Source organism: Hyperolius riggenbachi, chromosome 1 (genome assembly GCF_040937935.1).
Source record: "Hyperolius riggenbachi isolate aHypRig1 chromosome 1, aHypRig1.pri, whole genome shotgun sequence".
NCBI classification, from domain to species: Eukaryota; Metazoa; Chordata; class Amphibia; order Anura; family Hyperoliidae; genus Hyperolius; species Hyperolius riggenbachi.
Genome location: NC_090646.1, coordinates 650,540,121 through 650,561,809, shown reverse-complemented (window position 1 = coordinate 650,561,809; position 21,689 = coordinate 650,540,121). Strand labels below are relative to the sequence as shown.

Here is a 21,689-nt window from a genome sequence, read left to right as displayed (position 1 = left end):
TTCCCACTGATATATAAGGTAAAATACATGAGGGTGCTTCATCTCTGGTTACCTTTAAGATCACCATAGCTTACATCCTCAGCAATGTAGAGAGAGGTCACAACACGGAAGGGTATGTAAATAACACGAGTAAAACATGTATTCTTCCACACCATACCTGATCGAAGAGGCTCATCCCCAGCACAGGCAGGGAGGTGTACACCAAGTTATACAGCGTGATAAACCATTCGTCATACACAGTCTGTGGATACACACAGGAAAAAAGCCGTCAGGATGTTAGTTACACAACAAGAAACACTAGATGGCAGCAAGGAGCTTTACAGGAAGACCACCAATCAGGGACAGTCTTTAGTAGGAGTGATCAATGAGACGCAAATATTTCCCATTTCATGCAGGATTATGTACATTTTTATGCAAATTTGAAAATGGACCAATCAGTTTAAACCTTGGTGGGACTTAATTGGTCCATTTTCAAGCTGCATAAATTTGCATACAAATTTGCATAATCCTACATGAACTAGTGCACATTTTACTGCTGGTAAACGGACAAACCGAATACCGCGTCTGCTGCGATTGATTCATCCATTTCTCTGCAGAATACATTTGTGTCACCTCTGAATAAGCAAATTGACTGACCATCTCTAAAAGGTATAAAAACAATAAATGTAAGGAAACTGCGGGATATTTTATAGTTTTGTGAGGATTTTATCAATCAAATATTATTGTTTGGACCTGCAAGTCAGGATTGGAGGTACACTGGGATGCAGTGGCCAGATCTCTAGGCTGAATGATGTTCTGATGTGCTGGGGGGAGAGACAGATAATTGTGCTTAAAGGATACCCGAAGTGACATGTGACATGATGAGAGAGACATGTGTATGTACAGTGCCGAGCACACAAATAACTGCTGTGTTCCCTTTTTTTTTTCTCTGCCTGAAAGAGTTAAATATCAGATATGTAAGAGGCTGACTCAGTCCTGACTAAGACAGGAAGTGACTACAGTGTGATCCTCACTGATAAGACATTCCAACTATAAAAACACTTTTCTGGCAGAAAATGGCTTCTGAGAGCAAGAAAGGGATAAAAAGTGGAATTTCTTAGGGTTAGGCATCACAAGTGTGTGTGTGTGTGTGTGTGGGGGGGGGGGGGGTCTTAGGGTTAGGCACCACCAAGGGGGGATAGGGTTAGGCACCAACAGGGGGGTCTTAGGGTTAGGCACCACCAGGGGAGGGGGGTAGGGTTAGGCTCCACCAGGGGGGGGGTTAGGCACCACCAAGGGGGGTTAGGCACCACAAGGGGAGTCTTAGGGTCAGGCACCATCAGGGGAGGGATCTGTGTGAGAGTAGGGAGAAGATAGGTCATAGTAATAACGTTTCACGGCTATATCCAGAGCCCTTTTATAGCCCAACAAATTTTGCCTATAACAGCATCCTCTTTATAAACTACAACTAGCTTTTTGGCTACACCAGGCGCCCTTTGTATCCGAATTTGACATATGGGCTACGCCAGCCACCCTTTGTAGCCGAATTTGGCATATGGGCTACACCGAGTGCCCTTTGTAGCCGAATTTGACATTTCGCCTACACCAGGCACCCTGTGTAGCCAAATTTAGCTTATGGGCTATACCAGGCGTCCTTTGTAGCCGAATTTGGCATATGGGCTAAACCAGGAGTCCTTTATAGCCGAATTTGGCATATGAGCTACACCAGGCGCCCTTTGTAGCCGAATATGGCATATGGGCTACACCAGGCACCTTTTTTTCCAGGCGCCCTTTTCCAATGTACGCTCCTCACAACCTACAGGTGAGTTAAGTGACTTCCCCTAGAAAAAATATTGTCCCTAAAGTACGATACATACATATATGTTATAACTATGGTAGGGGTAAGATTGTAAGCCTCTCTGAAGGACAGGTACTGACAATGCAATATACTCTGTGCAGCGCTGTGGAAGATGTCGGTGCTATGTAAATACTAAATAATATTAATGATAATAAGCAGAGTTCTCCTTTAATATGGACCACCTGCTAGTAGGACACAGAACTGTCTCACCTGAGCAGAGAAGCCGCAGAAGAATCCATACCAGAAGTGAACCAGGGTGAAGGTAAAGTTCTTGTAGAAGAAGTAACGCAGGAACTGGCACATGCGGATGTAGGACCAGCGGCCATGTACCAGGAGGAGGCGCTGCAGGTACCGAAACTGGGCAAAGGAGAAGTCACTGGACAGGACGGCCTGCATCCCTTCCTGCCCGCTGATCCCCACTCCAATGTGAGCGGCTGTGGAGGAAAAACAAAGGCAAGAAGCTCAGCTTTCTATATGGAGGTGTGTAACGTTTTTACAGTTGTGAAGAGTACTATGACCTATAATTTATTCAGTTTAGATTCTGTATCTTCCAGGCCTAGAGGTAAACGTCATGCTGGCTGCAAGCTAACGTGGCCAAATATTGCGGTGCTGGAAATCGTTAACCAGCTGAGCGGTCTGGACGAGCTCAGCTCGTCCAACACCGCCAGCGGCTGCCGCTCAGGCCCTGCTGGGCCGATTTTAATGAAATAAAAAGCAGCACACGCAGCCGGCACTTTGCCAGCCGCGTGTGCTGCCTGATCGCCGCCGCTCTGCGGCGATTCGCCGCGAGCAGCGGCGAAAGAGGGTCCCCCCAGCCGCCTGAGCCCAGCGTAGCCGGAACAAAAAGTTCCGGCCAGCGCTAAGGGCTGGATCGGAGGCGGCTGACGTCACGACGTCGGCTGACGTCGATGACGTCACTCCGCTCGTCGCTATGGCGACGATATAAGCAAAACAAGGAAGGCCGCTCATTGTGGCCTTCCTTGTTTATTCTGGGCGCCGGAGGCGATCGGAAGATCGCCTCCGGAGCGCCCTCTAGTGGGCTTTCATGCAGCCAACTTTCAGTTGGCTGCATGAAATAGTTTTTTTTTTATTTAAAAAAAACCCTCCCGCAGCCACCCTGGCGATTTAATCAGAACGCCAGGGTGGTTAAAGTGGACCTGGACTCTTGCACAGAACAGAAGCAAAACATAGAGAAATGCTCCCTGTATGTATTTAGAGAGTTCAGTCTGTCTAATTCCCCCACATTTGTGTCTAATCATGTAAGTTGTAGTTTGATCTCTCCCCTGTGTCACATGACTGCCACGGCAGATAAGCTAATTTGAAAACGCAGGATGGTAACAGTATGACTGCTTCCATGAAAGCAGGAAGTAGACATGTTTTTCTGTAAAGATTATTATGCTGTTGTTTATCTTTTGGAGCAGAGAGGAAGTTCTGAGTTCAGGTTCACAAGGGATGTGGTGGCAGCCGTGTTTATTTTAAAATGAACAGTGCCTGGCAGCCCCGTTTCTAGAGGCAGCAAGGCAGGTGTCCGCATGGGGCGCAGTGGGAAAGGGGGGCAGGCTCGCAGCCACACTGGGACTCAATGGAGCGCATTGGGGCGCAGTGGGGAGGGGGATCTACAGTGGTGTGAAAAACTATTTGCCCCCTTCCTGATTTCTTATTCTTTTGCATGTTTGTCACACTTAAATGTTTCTGCTCATCAAAAACCGTTAACTATTAGTCAAAGATAACCTAATTGAACACAAAATGCAGTTTTAAATGATGGTTTTTATTATTTGGTGAGAAAAAAACCTCAAAACCTACATGGCCCTGTGTGAAAAAGAAATTGCCCCCTGAACCTAATAAATGGTTGGGCCACCCTTAGCAGCAATAACTGCAATCAAGCATTTGCGATAACTTGCAACGAGTCTTTTACAGCACTCTGGAGGAATTTTGGCCCACTCATCTTTGCAGAATTGTTATAATTCAGCTTTATTTGAGGGTTTTCTAGCATGAACCGTCTTTTTAAGGTCATGCCACAACATCTAAATAGGATTCAGGTCAGGACTTTGACTAGGCCACTCCAAAGTCTACATTTTGTTTTTCTTTAGCCATTCAGAGGTGAATTTGCTGGTATGTTTTGGGTCATTGTCCTGCTGCAGCACCCAAGATCGCTTCAGCTTGAGTTGACGAATAGATGGCCGGACATTCTCCTTCAGGATTTTTTGGCAGACAGTAGAATTCATGGTTCCATCTATCACAGCATGCCTTCCAGGTCCTGAAGCAGAAAAACAACCCCAGACCATCACACTACCACCACCATATTTTACTGTTGGTATGATGTTCTTCTGCTGAAATGCTGTGTTACTTCTACGCCAGATGTAACGGGACACGCACCTTCCAAAAAGTTCAACTTTTGTCTCGTCGGTCCACAAGGTATTTTCCCAAAAGTCTTGGCAATCATTGAGATGTTTTTTTTTAGCAAAATTGAGACGAGCCTTAACCTCCTTGGCGGTCTGATTCTTTCCAGATTTTAGGGTCTAAAAGCGGTGCAATTTTTTTTCACTCTTTCAGACCCTAAAACCTGAAAAAAATCATTCTGGCAGGGAGATCTGCAGCAAAATTAAAAAAAATTTACCTTCCTGGGCTCCTGGGCTGCAGTTTTCTCTTTGCCCACAAGATGGCGCTAATATACATATAAACAAACTTCTCTATATTTCTCTAATATAGAGAAGTTCGTTTTCAATGTTAGCCCCGCCCCCGATGACGTCACGCTGCCACCACCGCTCTGCTGCCACCACCACGGCTGCGCTGCTCCAACTGGCTGCCGGGTCCCCGGAAGAATAGCGGGGACATGGGGGATCCCCGCGGCCAGGGAAAGACCCCACACTGCCGGGGAGAGAGGCTGGAGTCCCGCTGCGCAGCGAGATCGCGCGCGGGACTCCACAACTACAGGTAAAGCTCTGCAATGCCTACCCCGACCTGAGCTCGGGATCACCGATAGCAGCTGCTTTTTTCTACTCCGAGCTCAGGTCGGGAAAACCGGCAAGGAGGTTAATGTTCTTTTTGCTTAAAAGTGGTTTGCGCCTTGGATATCTGCCATGCAGGCCGTTTTTGCCCAGTCTCTTTCTTATGGTGGAGTCGTGAACACTGACCTTAATTGAGGCAAGTGAGGCCTGCAGTTCATTAGATGTTGTCCTGGGATCTTTTGTGGCTTCTCGGATGAGTTTTCTCTGCACTCTTTGGGTAATTTTGGTCGGCCGGCCACTCCTGGGAAGGTTCATCACTGTTCCATGTGTTTGCCATTTGTGGATAATCACAATTTGGGTAAAGAGGCGCCCTGGTTGAGATAAAAGCGTCTAAAAACAGCTTAAAACAAAAAGATAATATGAGGTGGCTTACCTCAATAACGAAATCTTTGTCTGTAACAAAAGATTTTTATTTAGCACAGGAAACGTGTTTCGCAGGTCTGAGCCCGCTTCATCAGGCCAATAAAAGTGCCAAATGACTGGGTAGATACAGCATAGGGAGCCTCCCTATGCTGTATCTACCCAGTCATTTCGTTATTGAGGTAAGCCACCTCATATTATCTTTTTGTTTTAAGCTGTTTTTAGACGCTTTTATCTCAACCAGGGCGCCTCTTTACCCAAATTGTGCTTAGTTCACCCCCACACACTCAGTGTTTGAGGGGTGGTGACAGATCACCTGTGGGTCCACCACAGTGGATACCTGTCCCTGTTTTTCCAAGGAGAGCGACCACATCCAGGTCCCAGCTGGGACAACCCCGAGTGGAGTCGGGTTCATGGTCTCCACCTGCTTCTTACGGTCGGTTGCCCTTTGCAACCCCCCTTTGTGAGTAGTATTCCTTTTAATTCCATTCTTCATTGTATACAGACATATTACACTATTGGGCTCCCGTTTTTGTCTCCTATATTTTTTTCTCTGCAAGGTGCCGAGACACCCCCACTGCATTCCATTTGTGGATAATGGCTCTCACTGTGGTTCGCTGGAGTCCCAAAGCTTTAGAAATGGCTTTATAACCTTTACCAGACTGATAGATTTCAATTACAGTACTTTTGTTCTCATTTGTTCTTGAATTTCTTTGGATCTTGGCATGATGTCTAGCTTTTGAGGTGCTTTTGGTCTACTTCTCTGTGTCAGATAGCTCCTATTTAAGTGATTTCTTGATTGAAATAGGTGTGGCAGTAATCAGGCCTACTGAAATTGAACTCAGGTGTAATAAACCACCTTTAAGTTATTTTTTAACAAGGGGGGCAATCACTTTTTCACACAGGGCCATGTAGATTTGGAGTTTTTTTTTCTCACTAAATAATAAAAACCATCATTTAAAACTGCATTTTGTGTTCAGTTATGTTATCTTTGACTAATAGTTAACGGTTGTTAATGAGCAGAAACATTTAAGTGTGACAAACATGCAAAAGAATAAGAAATCAGGAGGGGGGCAAATAGTTTTTCACACCACTGTAACTTCACACTCTCTCCCTGTCCCCGCATACCCCCCCCCCCCCCATGCTCCCCACTCCACTGCAGTGTTATGGAACCCTAATAGAAACAGCTCACCCTCTATTTGGCTCCAAGCGAAGTTCACTTGCCGTCGGTCCTCTGTCTGCAACGTCACTTACTCTCACTACTTCCGCGCATGTGCAGTAAGCCGCGGATCGGGACCAATTTCAGAAGATCTAGGAAGCGGACGGCAAGGGAGCAATCGGCCTAGAGGGAATACCCCCCCCCCCCCCCCCCCATCTCAGGTTCATTTTAAACATGTATGGGCACTCCTGCAGCTGCACAGGACCACACCACAACCGCCGCCACCCACACTAAGCTGCTGCCGACATGTGCTTTCGAGTCCATGCATGTTTACAGATTTAATTACAGATTATACTGTGGCCATTCAGCTGCTCATGCACTATAATAAGGCCAGCATGCTTTTCTAGTCTCGGATATGCCTGCCCAGATCTCGCTGGAATCCACAAATCACATGACCATTTCTCAAGGACATACTTTTTATCATGCTGACATCATTAGCACCGTCCCCGATGGCCAACGTCACCGCCTTCTTGTACTTCTTCACTAGCTGCACCACCTGCGCCTTCTGAAGGGGTGTGACCCGGCAGCAGATCACCGCCTGACACATGCACGCTGTCCTCAGAAGCTCCACCTCCATCTTCTCCTCCAAGGCGTGAGCCTAAAAGGCAAAGCGGATTTGTAGCAATGTAACTTGGCGAGATAAACATGTGTATGTACAGTACAAAACATATGAATAACCAGGCTGTTTTACTTGTTTTATATTCCTGCCTGAAAGTGTTAGCTTCTAGGCAGGGAAGTGACAGCTTCTGTCTTGCCGGGAGTATAGTAAACCTCACTGATAAGCAAATTACAGCCATAAAATTTCCCTGGCAGAATACAACTTCTGAGGGAAGGGGAGAGATAAAATACATGAACTATTTATCTTTATCTAACTCCGGGAAACTTAATAGGTTGCCACTGAGCAGAGGCAACAATTTAGTCTAACATTCAATCTAGTTTGTAAATGTGTAAACATGATAGAAAACCCTGGGGTACCCAAAAAAGGGTTATTTTCAGGAGTAGGAGGATAAATATTATTGTTTATCTCATCAGTTTATTTTCACTTTAAATCTCTGATGTAACATACCCAATATATTAGTTATTTCCGCCAATGTTAATTTTAAACAGTTTAATTGGAACTGTACAATAATTAGTTCTGGGTATTGATAAAATAATCCATGTGAACGAAAGAGGCACTCTACTGGTGATATTAAACTTGCGTTTAATGCAAAAAGTAGCTCAACATGACATGTTTCAGGGTTACCCCTTTACTCAGGTGTACACCAGTAGAGTGCCTCCTTCATTCACATTCTGGACTACTACATGTGGAGGTGGTGACCCACAGAGGGATTGTGCACCAGTGGACCAGGCGGTTGTCCTGGGAGAGAGGTTGCTTTAGGGTTCTTTGCTGTTGTATTAATGAAATAATGAAATTTGAAGAGATGGCTCAAGCCTAGAAAGTATCAGGCCCCTTTCACACTAGGCCACTTTATTTGCATTGCGTTACCCTTTCTGCACGCAAGGTAATGAGTCAGTAATGAAAGGCTATGTGGCCTAGCACACTAACTGCGTCGCATCGGAAGTGTCAGATTTGCTGCTGACCCACCGCATTACTGTGAGATTTCCGCGGTGATTGAAGGCATGTAAGTCAATGGGCGACTCAGAAACTATATTGGCAGTGCCAGTGCGCATGCGTGGAACAACGCAAATAGGACGAGGAAGCCAGGAATCCCAGTGACGTACTTCCTATCCAGTAGGAAGTACATCACTAGGCAAGGGGCAGCAAAGGGCATACTCTGCCGTAGGGTCATAGGAATCTATTTTTAGCGCTGCGTTGGGGGCGGAGCATCGCACTGCAACGCTCAGGCCAGGTGTTAAACCAGCCTTAATTGAAAAATATTACCAACCCTGACCCTAACAGCAAGCTCATGGTGAACCAGTACTTATAGGAGTGTGTAACGGGCTACAATGGAACAAAAAACCCTCTTAATAAAACTTTTATTTTCCATAATATGATAATGACAAGTACAAGAATATCATGAACAGTTAAGGTTACATGTATCAGATCAGACATAGGCAATAATGCCTCGTTCACATTGCGTTCCAATCGTGTTAGCGTTGGACGTTTTTTTAAGCGATTTTTTTTCCCTTCCTGGCAATTTCTGTTTGTTGGACGTTTTTGGTAATCGTTTTTGCAGAGCGATTCCATTTTTTCACTTCCTGACCACAGTCAGGAATGGAACTCTTTGATCCGGAAAAGAATACAATGTATATATTCTTAAAAACGCCCAAGCAATCGCCGCACAAAGCGATTTTGTGAGCGTTTTGCGTTTTTCCTATACCTTCCATTGTCGCAAAATCGCCCTGGAAATGGTCCATGCATTGCTTCTCTGAGCAGAAAGCGGACCAAACTAGCGCATAGGATAGCATGGTGTAAGCGCTTTCAGGGCGATTTTGAACCTGACCCCGAGGTGAGAGGGATATGGAGGCTGCCATATTTATTTCTTTTTAAACAACACCAGTTGCCTGGCAGTCCTCCTGATCCTCTGTCTCTAATACATTTAGCCATTGACCCTGAACAAGAATGCAGCAGATCAGGTACTGACTCAGCTGACTCGGGTTTTACTGGATTAGCCAGATGCATGTTCCAGGGTTTTGACTTAGATACTACTTATACAAGAAGATCAAAAGGGCTTCCTGGCAAATGGCGATGTGTACAAGGTAAAAAATATGGCAGCCTCCATATCACTCTCACCTTGGGTTTCCTTTAAAAAGATCCAAAACCGCCTCCAGTGTGAACGAGGCCTAACAGTGTGTCATAAGAAACAGCCTCATTTCCAGGATCGCGCTGTGTGCGCTGCGTAGCTACAGGATTCTCCTTATTGCTGCTGCAATTCCACTCATTTATGAATGCTTTGTACCGCAAACATGCAGAGATCAGACAGTGCAGCCTGTGCTCTTCTGTGGCTCGCAATTGCGAAAACACGACTATAATTGCGGAGGTGGAAACCAGTCCTAAGGCAAACCAACAAATGTAGGAGGTGACATCAGACCTCAATTTCTTTGTTTTCAGTATTGACAGAAATTATTTACACACTTATATTTACTCAACTCTGCAAATTACACTCAACTCTGTTCATGACTTTTAACACTGGCAGAAACACAGAACAGGAAAGACAACAGCATTCTGCACTCTTCCTTCCTGATGACATGCCATGCCATGCGCTTTTAGTGCGATTGCAAACTTGCATCCATTTTAACTGAATAGGGCAGAAATGCAATCGCTTGCGAAAGCAGCGGCCATTGCATCAGTGATTTGATGACTATTGGAGTGTGGCAGTAGAAGCAGTGCATTATTTCACTTTACATTAACTTGGGCTTGGCGGTATAATAAAATTCCTTTAATAAGAAATAACAGTTTGCTGTCTCTTTCCCCTTTGGAGAGACGTCCTCTCTCTGCTAGTGATTGGGACAGCAAGTTAGGGTAATCTTCTCAATCGGAACTTTGCTAGCAATAATAACTGGCAGGGGTTCTATTCCACCTTTATTTCATCCAAAACTAAACGTTTTTGGCTGTATTACCATTTTAAAGCAACTCTGAAATGATATTTAATAAAAAAAAAAAATACCAAGGTGGGCAGCTGTTACAATGGGGATTATTTTCATTCTGTTACCGTTTCTCTGCCGCCTCCCATTTACCTGCAATTTTGTGAAGAAAATCCATTCCTTTCTGGGCCAAGATGGGCGCGACCTCAGATGATAAAGCGTGGCAGCTTGCTCTCTGCTTTGCGAGTCCCAGCCTTTGACCAGCCTCGGGAGAAAAGAAGGGGGCGGAGATGGATGGTGATGAGGCAGAGCTATGGAGATTAGCTCTGCCTCTTCCTGTTTAATCAATATTCAACCAATGTGGTTGGGGAGCTTTGCAGAGATTTTGTGTTGGTGGGGGGGTCTCGTATAGCTGCGGGAACACTGGGGTACAGCATGTGACAGGATAAGCAACGGAACTGAGCATTAAAAAAAGGTAAGAAAAATTTGCTTCAGAGTTGCTGAGTTCATTTTCAGCTCCATACACACAGCGTCCTTGCTGGGGTTTAAACTTGGGACTATAGTACGGCAAGCTTGTTGAACAGAAACTGTTACCCATGCTCCCCCTGGGTTCTAGGGGTGCCACCACTTCTGGGATTTTTTCTTTTTCGCTAGGAAAAAAAAATGAGACATTGTCGATATTCCCAACATGCGCCTGACTGACAGATGCAAATTTAATGAGAGTTATAAGGCAGAATGATTCTGGTCCTCTCCTCAGGATTTGTGGCAGCACACAATGGCCATCATTGTTGGCATCCCCTTACCAGACTGTGGCCATTGATGATGATCCCGTACGTGTCGTTTCCCTCCAGTATGTCGTCTGGTATCACTTGGGACTTTTTGGAACCTTTTTTTATGTGAACATTAACATCGCAGCTGTCCAGGAAAGAATCCGGGTTCATCTTCCTCCGAGCAGTTCTGTGGGAAATGGATTTTGTTAGAACGCCTGTCACTGTCTTACAATCAACTAGGAAAGCCACTGAAAGCCAACCCTTCCCATAAACTGAACAATGAAAGAAATCCATGTTATAGCACAGCGCCTGTGTGATAAGTCTCTGATGGAAGCTGTCGTTCCTGATGCTTGGGATTTATACTAGTTCTATTGCTATGCTGTCACTGTTATCACAGTACAGCTTTTGGACCAGTCATGACTCGCTTACCAAGAAAGGTTAGATAAACTGGGTTTATTTAGTCTAGAGAAAAGACGCCTTAGAGGAGATCTAATTAACATGTATAAATACATCAGAGGGCAATATAATAGCTTGGCGGATGAGCTTTTTGTCCCTAGGCCTTCTCAAAGGACTAGAGGACATGATCTGCGCATGGAGGAAAAACATTTTAGCCATTTATTTAGGAAAGGGTTCTTTACAGTAAGAGTGATTAAGATGTGGAATGCATTGCCACAGGAAGTCGTTATGGCAAACTCTATACCTGCATTTAAAGGGGGCTTAGATGCTTTCCTTGCGTTGAAAGACATCCATGGCTACAATTACTAGGTTATGCCTAATGATGTTGATCCAGGGATTTTATCTGCCTGCCATCTGGGGTCAGGAAGGAATTTTTCCCTTTTGGGGCTAATTGGACCATGCCTTGTGGGGTTTTTTTCGCCTTCCTCTGGATCAACAGGGGTATGTGGGGGACGGGCTGGAGTTGTACTTTGTACTGGTTGAACTCGATGGACATATGTCTTTTTTTAACCAAAATAACTATGTAACTATGACAGACAAGGGAAAAGGTGCTCAGCCAATCAGCTTCCTCCTGAGCATCTTGTGCTCCTATGGAGAGGGGAGGCGGAAGTTCTGTGCAGGGAGTGTCTGCAGGAACTGCAATAGTAGCTGTCAAAGTTTTCTTCAACTCATTGTTGGAGGAGGGAGCACAGAAGAAACTTTGGGCGGCCAGGCGGTAATATGGGCGCCGCATAAACCACTATGACAATTGTGCCACTGTGGCTATAGCTGTGCCCAGAAACTAATTTGGGCACCAGGGACGCACAATAAATACAGGCTGTAGGCCGTGCATATATGGGCAGAGGGAGTGTTTAGAAGCAGAAGGTGGTGCTGTTTTGGGGGGGGGGGGCAGTGGGTAAAGGGAGGGTCAGCATGAGAGTTAGGTGATAGTAAAATGTCTGTAAAGATTAGCGATATTCTACTATCAGAATTAGCCACTGCCCAATAGTAGAATATTAGTAATTTTATTGATCTTTTACTAGTGGATTTCTCCGGCGCCCACATTAAGGCAGTGTCCTTTTTTCATGTACACAGGTGGGAAGCCTTGGGGGACACTTTTACACAGAAATGGAACCTTGACATGTGACATGATGTGATAGACATGTGAACGTACAGTGTCAATCACACAAATAATAATGCTGTTGTAACGATCGGTGTAACTCAGAGAGGGTCTGATTACCGGTGATCTGCAGTATCACCGAGAATACAGAATATACCCGATTATTGATGATTTGCAGTATCACCGATAATCAGATATATCTTCTAACCTCTGGACACCTGAGAGATGAGAGTGTTTTGGTGCAACAGTAATACTTTGAGGAACGCACCCGTAAGATAAGTGCTAGACAGTAAGAGATACTGCTATGGATCAGATTCGTTCTACAGGCCTGAAGCTCCCCAAGGGGAGGAGCAAGGCTGAGAGAGAGAAGGACAGAAGGTGAGTGACACCAATGGTGAAGTGTCACTGACAGGTCTGTGAACTATCTCCAGACAGGGAAGATAGTTCTCGAGGTTGGACAGGCCAGGTCGGCAACAGACAGACAAGGTACAGAGACAGGAGGCAGATGCGGATTCCAGAGACTAGCCGAGTTCAGCAACAGAGTATCAGAATGACAAAGGTACACAATCAGAGATCAGAAGAATGGTCAGGAAAGCAGAAGGTCATAACAGATAATCAACAATGCCTAGACTTGAGTGTGAGTTCCAAGATTCTCACACTCCAGGAACTAGACTAGATAATACAAATATACAGATGGTATAGAATTCCTAGACTAAGGTGTGAGTTCCTTGGCCGTCAACACCTAGGAAACTGGTCTAGATAACAATACAGATGATAACAGAATTCCTAGACTAAGGTGTGAGATCCTTGGCTATCAACACCTTTGGAAACTGGTCTAATAACACAGATACAGACAAGGTCTGAGTGCTACCACGTAGTGATCGCAACGGCAGACAACCAGAGAATGACCAGCACCCAGTATATATAGCAAAGCACTCTCCAGCGCCTCCCTTAAGTGCTGGACCAATGGGAACTGGTTGAATCGTCAGCTGACCAGCTTGGTCAGCTGACTCCCTTCTGGCTGTCATAAAAGTTCTGCCTCTCGGCGCGCGCGCGCGTCCTTCTAAACCTGTGTGGACTATCACTCCCAGCCACACCAGACATGTGTTGCAAATCACCCGCCGCGCTGGACGCGGAATCCGCCGCACCGCTTTTAAGGCATGCGGCGGTTCCTCCGCGTTCGGCCATATTACTTGATGTAGGCCTAAGCGTGCAAACCGCCGCGTTGGACGCGGAATCTGAGTACACGCGGCGGCTTTTCCGCGTTTTCTCACAGCTGTGTTGCTTTTCTACTTTCTCTGCCTGAAAGGGTTAATATGCAGGTATGCAATTAGAGGCATAAAGTACTTTCCAGGCAGAAAATGGCTTCTAAGTGCAGTGGATAGATAAAAAAGGCCAATAGTTCATATGTTTTAGTACTGTAAAACTATTTCAGCACTGACAGAATGTTTCATTGAGCTGAGACAAAACAACTTACCTACTTTTTTAAATGTTTAAAACATAACATAAAACCGTGGGATATCTACAACTTATTTATAGGACTAGCAGGTTAGATACATTTGTTTCGCTTTAAGTACTGTACTGTAAATCCTGCACATCCTTTTGACAGCTTCCCATTACTAGTGCCATGTCCAATGAAATACCAGATAGCCATTGGTGGAATGTTGCTGCCACCTAGTGACTGCATTGTCATTATGCTCCCTCTCATGCAGTACCAGCGTGCGTTCGTGTGTAATGAATCTTGGTCATGCCAATAAAGCTATCTTTGATTTGATCTGTGTATCTATGATCTGCTCATCTCTACTGCTGTATTTACTGATAGACCAGTATATACAGTGGTGTGAAAAACTATTTGCCCCCTTCCTGATTTCTTATTCTTTTGCATGTTTGTCACACTTAAATGTTTCTGGTCATCAAAAACCGTTAACTATTAGTCAAAGATAACCTAATTGAACACAAAATGCAGTTTTAAATGATGGTTATTATTTAGTGAGAAAAAAAACCTCAAAACCTACATGGCCCTGTGTGAAAAAGAAATTGCCCCCTGAACCTAATAACTGGTTGGGCCACCCTTAGCAGCAATAACTGCAATCAAGCATTTGCGATAACTTGCAACGAGTCTTTTACAGCACTCTGGAGGAATTTTGGCCCACTCATCTTTGCAGAATTGTTGTAATTCAGCTTTATTTGAGGGTTTTCTAGCATGAACCGTCTTTTTAAGGTCATGCCACAACATCTCAATAGGATTCAGGTCAGGACTTTGACTAGGCCTCTCCAAAGTCTTCATTTTGTTTTTCTTTAGCCATTCAGAGGTGAATTTGCTGGTATGTTTTGGGTCATTGTCCTGCTGCAGCACCCAAGATCGCTTCAGCTTGAGTTGACGAATAGATGGCCGGACATTCTCCTTCAGGATTTTTTGGCAGACAGTAGAATTCATGGTTCCATCTATCACAGCATGCCTTCCAGGTCCTGAAGCAGCAAAACAACCCCAGACCATCACACTACCACCACCATATTTTACTGTTGGTATGATGTTCTTCTGCTGAAATGCTGTGTTACTTCTACGCCAGATGTAACGGAACACGCACCTTCCAAAAAGTTCAACTTTTGTCTCGTCGGTCCACAAGGTATTTTCCCAAAAGTCTTGGCAATCATTGAGATGTTTTTTTTAGCAAAATTGAGACGAGCCTTAATGTTCTTTTTGCTTAAAAGTGGTTTGCGCCTTGGATATCTGCCATGCAGGCCGTTTTTGCCCAGTCTCTTTCTTATGGTGGAGTCGTGAACACTGACCTTAATTGAGGCAAGTGAGGCCTGCAGTTCTTTAGATGTTGTCCTGGGGTCTTTTGTGGCCTCTCGGATGCGTTTTCTCTGCGCTCTTGGGGTAATTTTGGTCGGCCGGCCACTCCTGGGAAGGTTCATCACTGTTCCATGTTTTGCCATTTGTGGATAATGGCTCTCACTGTGGTTCGCTGGAGTCCCAAAGCTTTAGAAATGGCTTTATAACCTTTACCAGACTGATAGATTTCAATTACAGTACTTTTGTTCTCATTTGTTCCTGAATGTCTTTGGATCTTGGCATGATGTCTAGCTTTTGAGGTGCTTTTGGTCTACTTCTCTGTGTCAGATAGCTCCTATTTAAGTGATTTCTTGATTGAAACAGGTGTGGCAGTAATCAGGCCTGGGGCTGACTACAGAAATTGAACTCAGGTGTAATAAACCACCTTTAAGTTATTTTTTAACAAGGGGGGGCAATCACTTTTTCACACAGGGCCATGTAGATTTGGAGTTTTTTTTTCTCACTAAATAATAAAAACCATCATTTAAAACTGCATTTTGTGTTCAATTATGTTATCTTTGACTAATAGTTAACGGTTGTTAATGAGCAGAAACATTTAAGTGTGACAAACATGCAAAAGAATAAGAAATCAGGAAGGGGGCAAATAGTTTTTCACACCACTGTATAGCACAGGATGTCCCGTAGAACTGTGCTTCCATCTATAATGCCATTGTTGGTCTTTGAGATATATGTTGGTGCTACATACAGATTCCAAAAATTAGAATATTGTGCAGAAGTTCATTTATATCAAAAATTCAACTTAAAAAGTGAAACTAATCTATGAAATAGACTCATTACATGCAAAGCGAGATATTTCAAGCCTGTATTTGTTATAATTTTGCTGATTATGAGAACCCCAAAATCAAAATCTCAGACCATTAGAATATTGGCTTTAAAAAAATAAAATAAAAACACAATCCTGAACATGGGCTGTGAACCTTTTCATGCAAATCTATAGTCTGGCCTAGACCTCCAGTCACATTCCCTTTCAGTCCTAACTCTGTTCCACTCTATGGAGAGGGACGACAGCTCGGAGGCTCCCCACTGTAGATAAAAAATAGGATACAACAGGTAAACAAAAGCATTTCAGTGAGCAGGAATGAATGTCGTGCATCACTAAGGCAAGACAGCTGCACTCATGCCAGATGTTCACCCGATACAATCACTATCGTCTACAATCTATAAGTCTGTCGTTAGTAGGTAGCTTCACCGGTGAGCTGTTACCTGAGTTCATCCAGAACCTCCTCAGGACTGGTACCCTTAATGATAAACACCTCCTTCATCTCGTCCTGCAGCATGTTACACGAGTATCCGATGTTCTCTGCTGTCTCTGGGGAACACAACACACAGCCAAAGCTCAGATCCATGGTGGGAGATTGCTCATTATACCCACACACATCCAACCTTAAAGCACACCCAAAGTGAGAGGGATATGGAGGCTGCCATAATAATTGTGTTTGCTCTTAAAGTGTACCTGAGGCAATATGTGACAAGATGAGATAAACATGTGTAGGTACAGTGCATAATATATTAATAACCAGTTACAAGTTCATTTTCAGGCTTGCAAGTGACAGTTTCTGTCTTGTTGATACCATGTTGGGAATATAGTAAACCTCACTAATAAGCAAATTACAGCCATACAAGTTTTCCTGGCAGAATACAACTGAGGATAGGGGAGAAGTAGAAAAGGGTAAATTGCTTATGTATTTTAATTCAGGGACACTTAAAGAGACACTGAAGCGAGAATAAATCTCGCTTCAGTGCTTATATTCAGTTAAAACGCAGCTATCCTGCGGCTAAACGGGGGTCCCTTACCTCCCCAATCCCCTCGTAGAGTCCCGGGCAGTGCTTCCGCATTGAGGCAGGGCTAATGGCCGCAGCCCTGCCTCACGCGCGTCTATCAGCGCGTATCTCCGCCTCTCCCCCGCCCCTCTCAGTCTTCCTTCGCTGATAGACGGCGCTGAGAGGCAGGGCTGCAGTCGTTAGCCCTGCCTGAAGAGCAGCAAAATCTACGACCAAGTTGGTCGTAGATTTTGCAGGGGGGGGGGGGGGGTTTGGGGGGTCATGGACCCCCGTTTAGCCGCGGGATAGCGGCGTTTTAGCAGGGGCACACATGCCCCTGCTGAATATAAGCACTGAAGAGAGATTTATTCTCGCTTAAGTGTCTCTTTAATAGGCTACCATTTAGCAAAGATAATAAAATATTCAATCTACTTTGTACATTTTTATGTATAAAATAAGACCATGGAATATCTAAAAAAAAGTCATTTTTAGGCTTAGGAAGATAAATTGGTTATCTAATCTCCACACTTGATTGCCTGATGAAGCGGGATGTTGGCCCATGAAACGCATTGCATATTTGGAGATTATTTGTAATAAATACTGCTGTTATATTTCTAAACGGCTCATCTGGACTGATCATTATTTACTTGAGGGAATTGAGTCCACCCTTTTCCCTCTTTTTGGACGGTTTTTAATCGTTTTTATTTTCGATTGGCGCCTCTGTTATCCTTGTGTTTATCTAATTTGTTTATTTTCACCTCGGGTTCACTTTAAATAATGCAAATTACCTGGAAGCCCTGCTGATCCTCCACCTCTAAAGGTGGCCATACATTCAGTGTTTTTGGCAGCCGATCGACCACGAGACAAATCTCTCTCTGATCGAAGAGAGATCAGCATGAAATCTTTTGGGAATCGTCCTAGTGACCTCACCTCGTCACCCCTGGCCGCGTCCCCCCAAATATACATGTACCCCAAGGTGCCCGTGCATTAGTACTTTACCTGTCTGCCGCACTCTTGATCCTCATTCGTGTCCCACGTGGTTGCCGGTATATTGCATGTGGGGAGAGTGTGTGAGGTCACAAACACGCCCCACGTGCAATACACCGGCATGGAGACAGGTCAAGTATTAATGCACCGGCACCGTGGAAAGGTGGTGATACATGTACATTTGGGGGAACGCGGCCCGGGGTTTCTGTCATGTTAGTCACAATTATCACAAAATATTGTCCAGCATGTCTGATAGATGCAAGCAACCAATTTTGGCCCGGAATTAGTTGACTTGTCAATGGGGTCATGCTCTTGATGGCACAGATCATTATTTGTTAATTGCACTACCTGTTATTTTGCACTCTACCTTGTCTCATTACCGTGGCTGTGTGTACCTCTAGTAATTCCGGGAGCAAGGACCTTGCAGAAGGTCTTCTTACCTTGTTTGTCCCCTGTGAGGACCCAGATCTTGATGTTGGCCTTGGCTAGGGTCTCTATGGTCTGGGGGACGCCATCCTGGAGTTTGTCCTCTATAGCTGAGGCACCGATTAACTGCACAAGAAAATGACAACTTTTTTCAGATTACACCATATATCTTTAAGCAAATTGCTGTATTTATTGTACCATAGCACAAAACAACATGGTGTTGTTTTGTGCTATGGTACAATGAATACAGCAATTTGCTTAAATCCAGGTGGAGACCCAGCTATCCTTCTTTTCTTGCAGTCTATGTACACACCTAATGAGGATCCAGGTGTGAGCTGGTTGACTCCCTGGTGCATGAGAGTCAGGCGGTTGAGCTCAGGGTAAGCCTTTCCTCTTTGAGATATGACCTGGCCCCACACTGGTTTAAGGAGCCACTCTCTGTAGACAGGAAACTGGAGAAACACCCCTCCACCAAGGGTAGACAATGGTAATACTCAGAGGCGGACATAGGCCCGTGCAGGGGCAGCATGTCCTTTATTGCCAATACAACTGCACCAGTTAGGGCCTATTGTTATCCTCTAAGCTTTTCTCCATATATCTATCGCTGAAGCTCAAGAGAAACAGTGATAACTTGTGTCCCAGTCATATACAAGTTTAAAATGTGTGCTACATGAATACAGTGCCTTTAGAATGTGACCTAGGTTCATGTACTTTAATCTTATCGACATTGTTTGGATCCAACCATGATCTGTTATGACCATGCCCACTCACATGGAGCCCGCTTCATTCATTCTACACAGGGACCCAAAGTTGGCTTTGTCTGCCACTGGTAATACTGTAAACTGGTACAGAGGCCACAGAGTAAGTGCAACTTTAAAAAAAAAATGTAAAAAGGGAGGCAGCAGTGGACTTGTCCCCCCCTCCCCCCCAATTAAAGACACAAAAATGTTCGTTTCAGTAAACAAAAAAAACTTTAATGTTAGCACCATAGTAGTCAATTCAAGTTTTTTTTTTTACTGAAACCGACAAGTTTGTGTCTTTCTATTGGGGACGTAAGTCCACCGCTACACAACATTAGTACATCAGGTCTCCTCCAGTCCCACAAGAGTTCATTATCTCTCAGTGTAAACGTCTGGAACATCTTCCCTCAGGAAGTAGTTATGGCAAACTCTATATCTGCATTTAAAGAGGGCTTGGATGCTTTCCTTGCATTGAAGGGCATCCACGGCTATAATTTTTAAGGAATTCCCGGAAGAGTTGATCCAGGGATTTATCTGACTGCCATCTGGAGTCAAGAAGGAATTTTTCCCTTTTAAGGCTCATTGACGTAAGCCTTGTAAGATTGTTTTGCCTTCCCCTGGATCAACTGTATATACGCAGGTTCAGGATGGTGTTTTATTTATTTACTTTTTTATTATTTGTTTATTAATTTTTACTGGTTGGACTTGATGGATTAATGTCTTTTTACAACCAAATTAACTATGTAACATTTTACAGCACACAGGAAAAAGTTTGATGCAAACCTTCAGGTCGGTCTCGATCTCCTCATACAGCTTGCACAGCTTCTCTTCGCGGTTATCAAGGGAGGTGCTGGCTTCATGATGGCGCTTCTTCCACTGTGCGTAGTAATCTTGGTCCAAGTCCTTGTAGGCCAGAACCAGCGTCCGCAGCCCCTCTCCGGCAAACTCCTGCACAACAGAGAGGGCGAATGGGGAGTCATTGGCTATCATTCATAAAGCATTTCCGCATGCGGAAATGCTTAATACCGGTGACTTTACCGAACACTCTGCAAAATCCCCATTCATAAAGGCTCTTTCCGCATGAAAAGCTGACAGAGCGATACATTTCCGCCTTGTGCGGAGTTTTTCTAGATTTATCTAGAAAAAGTTACAAACACGTCCATTCATAAAGATTAGAGCAAGCGGTATGCAGAAGGAAAATACCGCTTGCTCGACAGTAGCGATAGGCGGGCGGAATACGTGTAAATGAATGGGACGGACCTCCCAAGCAGCATCAGACAGAGGAGCGCATGGAGGGAATCGGGCAGCTTTTATCTTTCCGCATGTCTTCCGCCACGCTACCGCCAGCTTCCTCCAGAAAACCTCCGCACTTCTATCGCAACAGGCAACTTCTTTATGAATGACCACCCAGAAGTCTTAAGTGCCGCTTGCGGAGAAGAACGGTGTTTTCCCTCACTACCGACTGCACCTTTATGAATGATAGCCAATGTGGCAGTGCCGGTTCAAGTAACAATTGGGCCCTAGGCCAAAATTAGCATGGGGGCCCCCCAACAGACCCCCCCCCCCCCGACCAAAAAGCAGCCACATTTTCCTCCTGGGCCCAAGAGCTGGCTGCTGAAGCTCCCCCAATCACCTCCCAACTTAACAGACTCTGCAGAGCCCCTGGGAAGCAACAGTTAAGATGGGGGAGGGACACCTTGGGGCCCCTACAGGCTCTGGGGCCCTGGGGCAATTGCACATTTTTTCCTATGGTAGCTCCGGCCCTGCATTGTGGTGCAGCAGAACTACCACACCTTCCACAGATTTACCCTTTCCTCTTCTAAGCATTTACTGAATCACTCGATTCACCTCCCCATTCATATCTGCAAGACTTCTCAAGAGCTTCCCCTCTCTAGAATCATATGACACGTATGACGCTTTCCAGCACTTGGAACTTTTAAGCACAGGGCCATTATCACGAAAAATTGTAAAGCTAGGATTAAAGGACTGCTGTAGTCAGATCTGACAATAATGTCAGAAACACCTGATCTGCTGCATGCTTGTTCAGGGGCTATGGGTAAAAGTATTAGAGGCAGAGATTCAGCAGGACTGCCAGGCAACTGGTATTACTTAAAAAGAAATAAATATGGCAGCCTCCATATCAATCTCACTACAGTTGTCCTTTAAGATGATGGTAAAGAATAATAGAACAACTGAGAATCACCCGTCAGGAGATGGACTAATCCAAAACCTGTCGGATTCAGGTGGTGTAGTGGTTAGCACTCTTGCCTTGCAGCGCTGGGTCTCCGGGTCAAATCCCAACCCCTGTGTCAGCATGGGTTTCCTCCTACATCCCAAAAAAAGGCTGAGGATGATGAGGGATCAATCAGGCTGGAGGAAGCCCCAGGTACGTATACATTTTTCCTTTGCCCCCATCGCAGGTACACTTTAAACATCACTTTTGCGCAGCCTGTCGGACTTACATTCAGATGGTCAGTGGTCACCTCCTTCAGATTCTCACTGGAGCGTTCCAGGAGCTCGTAGACAATGGTGTCGGCCCCCTTGCAGTACAGGGTCAGCCGCCCCTCTGGGCTCCTCACTGCAAACAGCAAACAGAGACTTCATCACACAACCATCAAGTATCATAAAACAACCTAAACATCAA

The 21,689-nt window shown here is 44.9% G+C and overlaps 1 protein-coding gene across 5 annotated transcripts in view; it reads right to left on the bottom strand.

The window, feature by feature from the left end:
* The window catches only part of LOC137531647 (phospholipid-transporting ATPase ID-like), a 240,948-nt gene that overhangs the window by 20,122 nt on the left and 199,137 nt on the right, over nt 1-21,689 (bottom strand). For all 5 annotated transcript variants that reach the window (XM_068251600.1, XM_068251614.1, XM_068251623.1 and 2 more), the window contains 8 exons: nt 21,508-21,623; nt 19,829-19,993; nt 18,320-18,431; nt 16,335-16,440; nt 10,753-10,906; nt 6,839-7,022; nt 2,048-2,271; nt 158-241 (listed from right to left, as the gene is read on the bottom strand). In XM_068251600.1, coding sequence (XP_068107701.1) covers nt 158-241; nt 2,048-2,271; nt 6,839-7,022; nt 10,753-10,906; nt 16,335-16,440; nt 18,320-18,431; nt 19,829-19,993; nt 21,508-21,623 — 1,145 coding nt within the window. The remainder of the gene's footprint in view (nt 1-157; nt 242-2,047; nt 2,272-6,838; nt 7,023-10,752; nt 10,907-16,334; nt 16,441-18,319; nt 18,432-19,828; nt 19,994-21,507; nt 21,624-21,689) is intronic.